The sequence below is a fragment of the Varroa jacobsoni genome, unplaced genomic scaffold (genome assembly GCF_002532875.2).
Source record: "Varroa jacobsoni isolate VJ856 unplaced genomic scaffold, vjacob_1.0 scaffold_1166, whole genome shotgun sequence".
In the NCBI taxonomy this organism is placed as follows: Eukaryota; Metazoa; Arthropoda; class Arachnida; order Mesostigmata; family Varroidae; genus Varroa; species Varroa jacobsoni.
This window is the reverse complement of record NW_019214068.1, coordinates 106,198-117,598: the sequence shown is the minus strand read 5'-3', so window position 1 is coordinate 117,598 and position 11,401 is coordinate 106,198. Positions and strand designations below refer to the sequence as shown.

Sequence of the window (11,401 nt, the reverse complement as noted above, 5' to 3'; positions counted from 1 at the left end):
AGACGATGATACCAGCTCTATGGCCGGGCTAGTACGATGTTTGAGAAAAGCTCTGTCGAAAAGACGCCCGTTCACCTGTCTACACTTGAGGTAGACCGGGTCGCGCTGGTGTTGAAGGCATCAAAGGATTAAGGAACTAGACGCTATGTGAACTGTGGATGAGAAAAGGACAACAGACGAACTATGGTAACTCGAGATGCTGCAGCAGCAGCAGCAGCTTGATGGCGTCAAAAAATGAAAATCTTTGTAAATATAGGTAGGCGTAACTAGACAAGTAGAGGATGTGCCTACATATGGTATAATCGGACGTCCAGGGATGCGTTTTTACCACGCAAATGTTTCTTGCCAGCAACCTTTGTTATGCCGATAAGAGCAACGTAGCTGAGTGAATAAAGGGAACGCTTGTTTACCGCTGCTGCTGTAATCCAAACGTTAGTTCCATCATACGCAGTCGCTGTAGCTGAGAAACCGTGGTCGCTATTTCTAGGTTAACCGAATAAATCCATGTGGATTACTACATAATATATATAAAAGGACGGCCTCGGTGCTCTCTAGCTCATGCTAGAGCACAACGCTGACACTGGATCGAAAGCGACAATCGAGATGTGTGAATCTTGCTAATACTTTATGCATATAGGACGCTTTGTATACGGTGTATGCTGCTAGGGGCTGCACTAAGCGCCTGGACAGGACGTTAACCGCGTGTCAATGCCTACGGCGTATATATAGAAAAGGCTGGAGATTTATTAACGAAGAGTCGCAAGTGTTTATTTTATGGCGCTGACACAAAGCTGACATAAATAAATTTGAGGCGGAAAATAGCTACGCGAAACATAGCAGCACTCCCTACTGAGAAGCGTGTTTAGTCTTTGAAACTCAAGTTTGTCCCGCTATAAAATCAGTTAGTCATTTCCGGCATTTTTTATATTTGATCAAGTGTCTTCTATAATGTATATTCGTTTCTGCTGATAATGAGTACTAAACAGGACATGTAACAAACGACATCCGGCAAAATAAAGCAAAAACTACCTGATCTCAAGACAAATTGAACTCTTCGTGTTTACGAGTACAGCGCTTACTTAGATCGTATCATTGAAAATTCATTTCTACCTAGACTCACATACATTTATAATACCATGTAGTGATAAGCGTGACTTTTTTTGTACCTAAAAGGTACCAAATGGAGACTCGCTTAAAAATCAGTGCCATCCGGTTAGAGCCATATCTATATGATATGTCATACCCGATTCTTCCCGCTAAGCAGATTCAAGCGGAGCTTCTTCGATGGCAAAAAGACTACGAGATGTTCTTAGTGTGCCATCTCAACCCATGAGAACGTGGAGGTATCACTTTCCGTTCCACAAGGTCATCGTTTTTCATCTCGCTTTCCCAAACGCTCCCTGTTTGCCTTGTGTCCTAATAAACTATTTAGCTGAATCTCCTCCCGCCCGCCCGCCCGCCGCGCGCCGATGTTCAAAGCAATAGGAATCACCCTGTGCAGTGAACGTCGACTAGCGCAAAGACTCGTCAAAAATTCTCCCCAAGGATGCTGTCTTCTCGAAAAGGCTCCCCATATGGCCAAGCGTAAGGCCGCAGATGGCGCCAAAGAGCCACATCGTGCGCTGGAAGGAACGGTGGGTCGGTTGGAACGCAGCTAGTAGAAACCTGCTAACTGACCTTTCTAGTGAAGACAGACGTAAATTATTTTGTTGAACTCAAGCCGACGATAAACTCAGTAAGAACAGGAGCAAATGCGATATTTTTTCAGCGCGAAGCTAGAGTGGACCGCAATTTGACGTCCTCACTGTCATGGTATTCGAGAACGAATTGGTGGCTAGTATAAAAAATGATGTATAATTTACTCTGGAAGAATGAAATGATGGTTCGCGCCACAGCAGAAGTCGATGCTTAAAATCAGCATTTAATGTTGTATTAAATTGTATTTTGCACCGATCTTGTAGTAATTCAACTTATTCAGCTGATGAAAAGGCTCGTGAGAGAAAATTTCCAGATCAGTCTAGCATTAGATAACAATACGGTTTAAATAGAGCCGCATGCTCACCAAGGCATTTCAGATAGAAACGTACACTCACACACATACTATACAAATGGTAAATATCGCTGATAACTTGCATAGACGCTCGGAAGCCATTAACAACGCTTACAGATGCTTTTTGCATCTGTACAAAATCGCGTGATGCAATTGAACTTAAGCCACAAATACCCTGCCCATATCTAGTATAGACTAGTGTTCCATGTTTCGTCTTGGCCATACCCTAAGGGGGTGCAGCTGTGCATGATGGGTCTACAGTGAGTACTGCGCGGAACTTTTTTTTTAGGTAGCCAATGCTGTTAGTGCGAGTCGATGCAGTAATGCTCACTAACACTGGCAAGATAGAAAGTGGCATACACATTAAGCACAGTAGAGAATAGATGCTCATACCCAGTTGTTCCCGTCGACGAATAGAGAAAGGCAAAGCTTCAAAAGGGCCCCTGTGTTCATCAGGATCACAATCACTACTTCGGTGGGGTATGGTTTCGACAGAACAGACGGCGTCATCTAGGTCTAACCGGACGATGAACTAAGCTGCTACCGCTGCCTTAGCCCTATTGGTTAACAGCCATGAAACTAGTTGCCTCTTGATAGTGTGTCGAGGTAACGCGTGAGGGCTGGATAGCAACGTCGCTGACATCGCTTGATGCCATTGCCAAGTAAAATGATGCTAATAAATACTCTGGACCTTGCAAGTTGCTTCCACTCTTTGACACCGAAACGACATGGATGTAGTGCATTGCAGGAAGCTTCGAAGCAGGGGAGCTCGGTTATGATTATACCAACCTTGTCGTCGCTGTATTTGCGGCTGTCGCTCGATCATCGAGCTACAGGCAAATGGGTAACAATTACCCGAGTGTTTCTAACCTGACTATTTGCAGTTTTCATGAGGCTCTTCATTCGTTGCTTCAGGTCGTGCCTACGAATCCAGCTTTTGTGCAATGCATCCACAACATGCGGCTGGAGGCTGATACGGCAGAGGAAGTAGAGAAAGTCACGAAGATTGCCGTGTATGTGAACATCCCACTGCGGTCTGTCCGCCTGGATAAAGGACCCTTTTCTTTCTTTTGCCGATGTTTGGATAGCCGGCCGCTATTGCTTTAAGCCAGCATGCGACCGACAACACTGTCCAATGCTTTGTGTGTATTTCCTGTGGGGACAGAAGTAGCGAACCGTGTCGACTGATTCGCGAGGCAGTCGTTGCATGAACAGCACTCTTCCTTCCATTACTACCATGTGATATAAGTACGTTGTTTCTGAAGTACAATACAAAAGCTTTGATCGTAGGGGTTGTGAAGCTCGATGAATTTTTGGGGCTTGCTTCCGGTAAGCAGGAAACCAGTGCGCAAGCCAAGCCTGACTGGGGTCAGCTAAAGGACTCTAAGGGGATTGGGAGGATGATGCTACATCAGCGCCGTTGTTAGAGAATATTTTACGAGTGTATGTACACGTGTGTGCTTATCGGGATATGTGAGCTCTATTGATGCTATTTTGTTTATGGCAATACGCCCGGTAAGGTGGTATTTGTTTTTCAACAGTGAGTAAAGAGTTCACTAGGAATGGAGAGCACTACAGGATGTTGAATTTTTTTTTTCGATGCAGAATGCTACATTGCGTTCTCTTTGCATCCCAACGCATTTTATTAAATCCTCGTGTCAGTTTGGGATTGAGCAAGCTTCCGCAGTCGGAGAAAAACGTATTTCACGAGTGTCTAAGTAAGGCTAAGGGCTATGAACGACAATGCACAAATATGTCGTGAGTCTATCGTTCACGCCCAGAGCGACCAAACTTCACGTATAGATTTGACTGGGATATGTATTGGGACAGGAAAACAGAAAACAAACAAACATGGGGCCGCATTCTCTCAAGGTAGACGGTGAGAGAAAAGAAAAAGTTACATTAGTTTACTCTAGTCCCTGGCTCAATTTCAAACGAACAGCATTGTTCCTGCTGATTGAAAATTCGTTTTCACTTTGGAGCTTGGGATCGGCCTCGTAACTCGTGTATGGAAACGCGTACGATGTTTTTCTCGTTTCCCATAAAAGCTGGAACAAAATAATGAGCATTACGCGGTAGAAATGTTTAGTACCATCCAGTATTGGCTCTCATTTTCGTATATGCGTGCTTCACAGAACAAAAGTTGTCTGCGACGATATAATGAAGAATAATGTTACCGATGTTACCCAGTGGACGGGGACAAAGGAAACGCAATGGTAAATAACAACATCATTAGCGGTTCTGAAGTTGGCCATATTGGAGAGCTCTCCGATTTCCTGAAACAACTGAAAACAGCGTCATCAAAACCGTCAATAAAGCAGAGAGCTTTGACACTAATGTTTTTTCTTGAGAAGTAAGGTTCCTTATTTTGATCAAAAGAAATATCTCTATAGATAATAAATAAGGTCAACCTATCACAAAGCGAACTCGTACCCTATTTTTACGCTATCTAACACCTAGTGCATAAACGTAGTCAACAGATCTTCAACAGACTTGAAGTCAGATAATTATCTCTTGTTCTTCCTCAGTGTCCTAGTCGCCGTGTGCCTTAGTTACTTCCACGCCTAAATAAAACACAATCTAATCTGTATGCTACAGTATAGTGGGGTGTCGCCTGCGGCTGGCATGCTCGATAGTAAGGCCGGGAGAATCGTATGATCAAACACTGAGCTTGGCTCCATTGCTCTCTATACTTGGCGCGCACCTGATTATCCTCTTTCGGAAGAGAATTGAATTAGAGACGAGAGATACCTGTCCCATGAAAGGCAAAGACCCCCTGGTTTCTGCTTGAGGGTGCAAAAGGTGTAGTGAACAAAACGAATATCATCACCAGCGTACTAAACTTATGCCACTAGCTTTAATATTGCCCCTTTTACAGTAGCTCAATGTGCTACGCTTCGCCATACAAATAAACGATGGTAAGACAGTATCAGCATTTTCGTTTTTGAACAAAAAAAAAAAACATCGCTCTCAAAGGCGAATACTATTAAGCTGGCAGTATGCACACATTTTAAAACTTGAATACATTCAGATCAATGGATTGTTTTGCTAGCGAAGTTTAAAAAATAAGGACCTATTTGAGAAGTGAAATTTGTTGTGCAAAGAAAAAAGCAGAACGACCTATATGTTTGAGCCTTTCCTAGGGCTATATCGTTCATTAATAGCTAACAGCAAAATTCTTTTCAAATCCGAATATGCTATACGATCATCGTGAAAACTATGTCAACTTGTCAGAGCAAAAAAAATTGCCCCATAACGATCTCGTTAGCCAACTTACGACCTAGCTAGCTTGCTAATATAATGAGCGATTGCCCCTAACTAAAAGCACCGGCTCATCTCGGAAGATCAACATGGCCTCTCCAGTTTTGTTAAATGACTGACTACTTCATACTAAATCATCGTTGGCCCATGTAGTGTCTCTTTTTTTTTTAAAACCAACAACTTTTATAACGCGCTTTGTGAAGTTGTATAAGCCGATGCCGTAGCTGTTTTCAACTAACATTTTAAAAAACTAATAAACCGTTTAGAGCGCTTTTTATGCTAGAATATGCGGTATGGAGTAATATTAAGTATAATTTGTATCTCCCCTGGCAACGGTTGTCTTTAATGTGTTAAGTATATTATGGTCTATTTAGTTTTGTCATTCTCCACACGTGGGGCATCGATAACAGTTTATTTCCTTAGGAGCTGTTTACCTCTTGAGTGTACATCTTATCAGCGATTCGTTACGAACCTACATCGAGTGTCTGATTTCTTGGATTGTGTACTTTCTAGCGAGTAACATGAATTGAATTAATGGACACCTCGTACTTGACACGCTGCTCGAGCGATGCATCTACCTTGTATGGCAATGCGCCGGTGGGACACGAACGACTTTGGCAAATATAACATCTTTTTTTCCAAACGAAAACGGGATAGACGCAAAATTCGGTAAACCTGTTTCAAAAACACAGAGTAGAGCCTGCTCGAACCCTGAATTGTTTGAAGGATGTAGCGTTGAAACAAGTAAGGATCCAGCCAGGACCAGCGTTATAGGAACAAGTAAGTTTAGTGGGTACTGCAGAAGTCAGAAAACTTTGGTAGATGTAGGTATGAATAGCCCGAGGTTTATAAACGAGATCTGCACATAAAGCGCTCTAAAGAAATCTGTTCCGCAAACTCGTAGCTTTGGGTCTGTATATGCTCTAGCCTGGGGGATAAATAAGGTCATGTTTCTAACTTTATGTATTTCTAAGAATAATTTTATAAGACCGTGTAGAATTAGGTGTATTTAGCTGTGCGTTCTAAAGGCTGCAACAATACTTTGACAAAGGACATCAGTACTCGCTGTTATGCGATCATCGAAAAGGTTTAGTGAGCCTATAATTACGTGACTGGTTCTGTGACTGTACATTCGTTGGGTCTCCGAATCGGTCGCCGTACTTGCCGGAAAAACTTCAGCGATCAGCGACCGTCTTATAGGCCTTCTTTCTTGCAAAGCACATCTTCGGAGGTCCTACCTGCGTCGAGCGACGACCGGAGGCATGGGAGCGCCAAAGCGCCGGAGCTACCAGCAGGCAAAGGAGGTCTATTTAGTCATTACCCTGTGATTCTTGATGTTGATGTTCTCAAGCAGGCAAAAGTTGGGCGATTAATTGGTACACAATGTGTACAGTTAAATTAGCGCTATAGATTGGACAAACACGGTACACTAGAACGATACCAATGCACACTTAGCTTATAGCATTGACATTCAGTATCGCGAAGTTCTCCTCAGAGGGATGAAAAGTTCCTTTGGGATTCCGGGTTATTTGCCACCATTATACACCAGCGAATATATTCTCTGGTCAATTTTGTCTGCCAAGCGTTTTGAGCTACTGAAATTTAAAAGTCATTTGATGCAGGCTTCACATGAAGGACGAGATAAAGCATTTAGAGATTTAGACAAATGTTCTTTATCTAAGAAATAATGTACAGGTATTAAGGTGTATATTGCTGAACATAGCAAATGGTAAATAGACGGCAGGTGCTCCAGCTAAAACAACTACAGCTCGGTCTAACGATTTCACGCGAACCGTTATTTTCTATTTAGTGTCTTGTTTTTTTAAACAAACTTAATGCTTTTATCAGTGTTTGTGCTACTTTAACATTATAATACAAAAACTAACTAAAGCACCCTGATCTAGCACTTCGAAATGGTCAGTCATTGTGAATTTGTTCGCTATTTGTATGCATAGTTTTGTTAAGCATGGGAAAACTTTATGGGCATTCATGAAAAAAACATAAGCGGTATTAATGCATTCCGGTCGCATCTGGCTCATTTATTTCTACATTAAATATAATAGGCAGCTCGCTAGTAAATATCCAGTTGTTTTCTTATCCCGCCCCCGTCAATTATTTCGCAGTCAACTTTCTTCAAAACTGAACATGTACGCAGAAAGCGTCGACGTTGCTCTCGCATGAAGGGTTAGCAGTAGTATAAATTTTTGGAAGTTACGAGAAGGGCTATTTACTATTGGCAAGGTTATACGGCATCGTAGGATCGCTGTGATCCACTCCAGCTGATGGCCTTCGATCACTAAGCTCGAGCTTCTCGGTGCCCCTAGGGCATCCAAGGCGAGTAGGCTCGTTAAGGATTACCAAGACAAACCAACTGAGGTCGCACTTACGAATGTAGACACAGTCATCAGAGGACCCATTTAAGATCGTATACGTGCGCCTCTAGACTATATATAGTGAAACTAGAGCTTCGAAAAGGTCGAGACATCTCGAGAGCTTCCCCTCTTCGTTTCGTGGCGGGGACACAGATAGGGCAGAGCTGTAGAAGCTAAAAGCCCATTCTGCCGCTGACGATGCTGATGCTGTTGCCTAGACCGGCTTCCCTAAATAGAGGACTATTCAGTCAGTATTTTGATACTATAGGGAAATCTGTTTCCGTGTTGAGGAGACACTTCGCCGGACACACACTGAACTAATCGATATACTAAGTGGCTAAATTTCACAGTTCATGCTCAGTGGGTGAGAGAAAATCGGATTGATCAGTAGCGCGCTTAGGTGACGATGGCGTTTTTCAGATGGTTAACGATTGTCTGTAATTAGTCATGTTACGGTAGCTGAATGGGTCTATTTTTTTGTATTGACTAAACCGAGATGAAAAGAGTTTGATTACGATTTTATAGTAACTGATATGGGCCGTATGAATATGGTTATTTATTTGATTTACCATTGCGCGTTTATATGCTCGATAGAGGTTTACGTCGTAGCAGGCACCATGCCCTCATTGTGAGTTCGGAATCGATGTGAACGCTATCCGGACTTTTCGCTTGATCGCATATCTCCTGCTGTTTTTAAGCAGAACTAGTCACTGGCTTTCACATCAGTTTTGCGCATACATCCAAAGTAATAAGTGCAATTAAGCCAACTATGGCATCGAATATTACAACATGCAATACACTTGACCCATCACGTAGCACGGAATTGACGGTCCCGGTTTGCCCGCGTAGCTAAGGAAAAACGACTAGGGAAAATATTTTGATCCATTCATTTCTATCTGTAACCTAAAACATATGTCTACAGTAGGAAAGGATCCAACACGTAGGAGAAAGTAGGACCATGAAAGAAGGATGGGTAGGGAGAGCATTTAGGCAAGATAGAGAAGTCTGGCACGTTCGTTACAAGTGACCACACCTTATTGCAGCCTGCATGCTGGTAAAGATGGTCGATCCAGATTGGCTGCAGCTTAACCTTAGACTCTAGGTTAACTGTTATTTATGCTTCACATGGGGTTGCAAGCACCGCTTGAGCATGGCTGCCGCGGGGTAGCTGCTTAGAGCGTCACAGGACGAAGGAAAAGGGACAATGTTTGATTGCATGGATTTGTTTCATTTCGGAGCTAAACGGCCAGCCGATTGAGCTGCCGACTACCTAAACCGAGGCCTGAACAGAACAAGCGGATCTGGACGCCTCAGGAAAAAGGAATGTTAAGCGGAAACTTTTAGTAAACGTTCAACTTAATAGCCTGGCTAGCATGGTAAAGTTAGGTGGCTACCCACGCGACACGCCAACACATACATTGGTATTACGATATGTAGTCGAAAAGCTAGGTAGATACAGAGTAGACTAAAAATCTCTTGAGAGGCTCACTTGACAGATGAACACTTCCCGCTACATAAATCGGCCCGAAAATTCGCTTTTTTTTTTTTTTTTTTTTTATAGAAATACACCCTGCTGTCTTTAGCAAACATCAAGTAAAGATGTTCCAACTATCGAACTATGAATTAATTAACATTATGCAAAAATATTTTATTTTACAATGTATCAAAAACAGAAGGGAAATCACAATACTACTATAGTCAGGTATAGTACTACGATAGGTTCTGATCGTTTTATGCTTCAAAAGAACCGGTTGCCTAGAGTTTTTTTAGGTTACCGAACTGTTATGGCTAGGTCAGCGTCAAAAAATACATTTTTGTCGTTATTCCAAACGTGATATACACAACAAATTTAGATGGTGTTTAAAAAAAAAAACTAAATATGAGGGGATTTTAAGTTCCAGAACCTTTAATCGAAACGGACCTGCTTACCGAATCAGATATGTTACTTATCCTGCTAAATGACAGTTGGAGTACTGAGCCTGCTACATTATATATATCTATATATAAAACGAGGTCAGTTCGGATCAAGGCACCGCTTTGAGAGATGAAGCCTTCAAGCTGGTTTCCACTTTCTTACTCATTTATAATTCTACAAAATAATAACACGGGCGGTAGCAGCACTCGCAGGGAACGGTCATAGAAGAAGATGAGCCAACAGAGCTACACTAAATCAATGAATAAAGGTGTTAATGATTCGAGCACCCTCAAAAGCATTAAATAGCATTTCTTGTCAATACGATTTTTTAATGTAGGATCTTACCGACTGCATTTAATGACCATTTCCTGTTTAGCGTAGATCTGACAAATCAAATTGAAGTATCAGCTGTAGCACGCCATATTTATATGTCTAGCCAAACTATGCGTTAGAAGTCGCTATCGTTGCCGTTGTAGATATTGCTTTTTTTTTTTTACTTGCATATTAAAAACAGTGGCAACAACATTTAAAATAACGATATAAATAATAATATTGGGTTACCGGAAAGCACTAACTGCTTTCTTTTTTTAACTTAAAGGGCATATCTCAGATCATATGGGTCTTGTCAGGCCGATGTTGATGAGGTTTGAGAGCTAAGATTCGAGTGCAGTAGGCTTTATTCAGATTTAAGATAGAAGAACTCGAAAATGAGTGAAATTTCCTCAAAAAATCTCTATGTTTCTATTATTCTTTTACAATGAAAGCACAAATGCTGCTCAGAATCATCTGTTTACGATCGAAGTGTGTTGTCGTGAAGAACGACCCCAGGATGATTCTGTCACTATAGTTCTAAATATGTTAACATGGAAAACATCGACCAGTCACAAAGGAAACACGCGAATAGTGACGTTATTAAGCCTACTTCACTGAAGAGTTATACATGATCTGAAAAATGCTGTTTCTAAAGAAGCTTCATATTCAGATATCGCATAAATTCAAAAAAAGATAATTTATCCAATCATGCTTCCATTTGCGAAACAGATGTACAATGAACATGATCGAGCCATCTCTGACACAGTTCATTGATTGACAGATGATGAAAAGTGGGTCACATACAACAACAATGTGCAAAGGGGTCCGATATGTGTGGCAAGCTTCAGACTGACGCCGAGCAAGGTCATGTGCTGCTCGGTGGGGTTCGAAGGGAATCATGCATTATAAACTGCGGCCGCCTGATTGACTCGAACCTCTATTTATTTTCATTTAAAAAGAGTCTGTATTTTTTTACGTCCCAACAATAAAGTTGTTCGGTATATTCACGCACAGTCTTCCGGTGTAAAATATCTCTTCGTATTTTTCAATACGGGCAACACTATGCGTTACATAAAATGAAATCTTATCACTCGTGTACAGTCTGGCGGCATTTTTTTTTACGCCTCATCGCATCATTGGTCCTCAGCAGGAGCACATCGAATTAACGCAGATGCTTCTGTTAGAAAGTCGGCAAGGTTACTGAAGAAGCGGCTGGAATAGCAGCAGTGCATAGCAGTAACAAAGTGTATGCCATTGCGTCAGGAGAATGATTGCAACATCGACATAGGATATAGCCGACCGAGTGTACCTCGTATGCTTGTGTCTACAGTAGGGTTACCACTAATGTATTATTTCGTAGTGAAACAGGGGCTGTGGTAAGTCTTGCATGTCCCCAGAACCGCCCGGTGACCTATGGAAACCTTCGAAGGGGAGAAATTTGCCCGGGAAGGCACCATACAGATATGGGTGAGTAAGAGTTTAGTTACACTG

General features: G+C 42.0%; 1 protein-coding gene across 1 annotated transcript in view; it reads left to right on the top strand.

The window, feature by feature from the left end:
• The first annotated feature begins 1,469 nt into the window (after positions 1 to 1,469).
• Positions 1,470 to 11,401, top strand: part of LOC111267274 (uncharacterized) — a 35,404-nt gene continuing 25,472 nt past the window's right edge. Inside the window, exon 1 of the mRNA XM_022845414.2 lies at positions 1,470 to 1,634. Within this exon, the coding sequence (XP_022701149.2) occupies positions 1,470 to 1,634 (165 nt within the window). The remainder of the gene's footprint in view (positions 1,635 to 11,401) is intronic.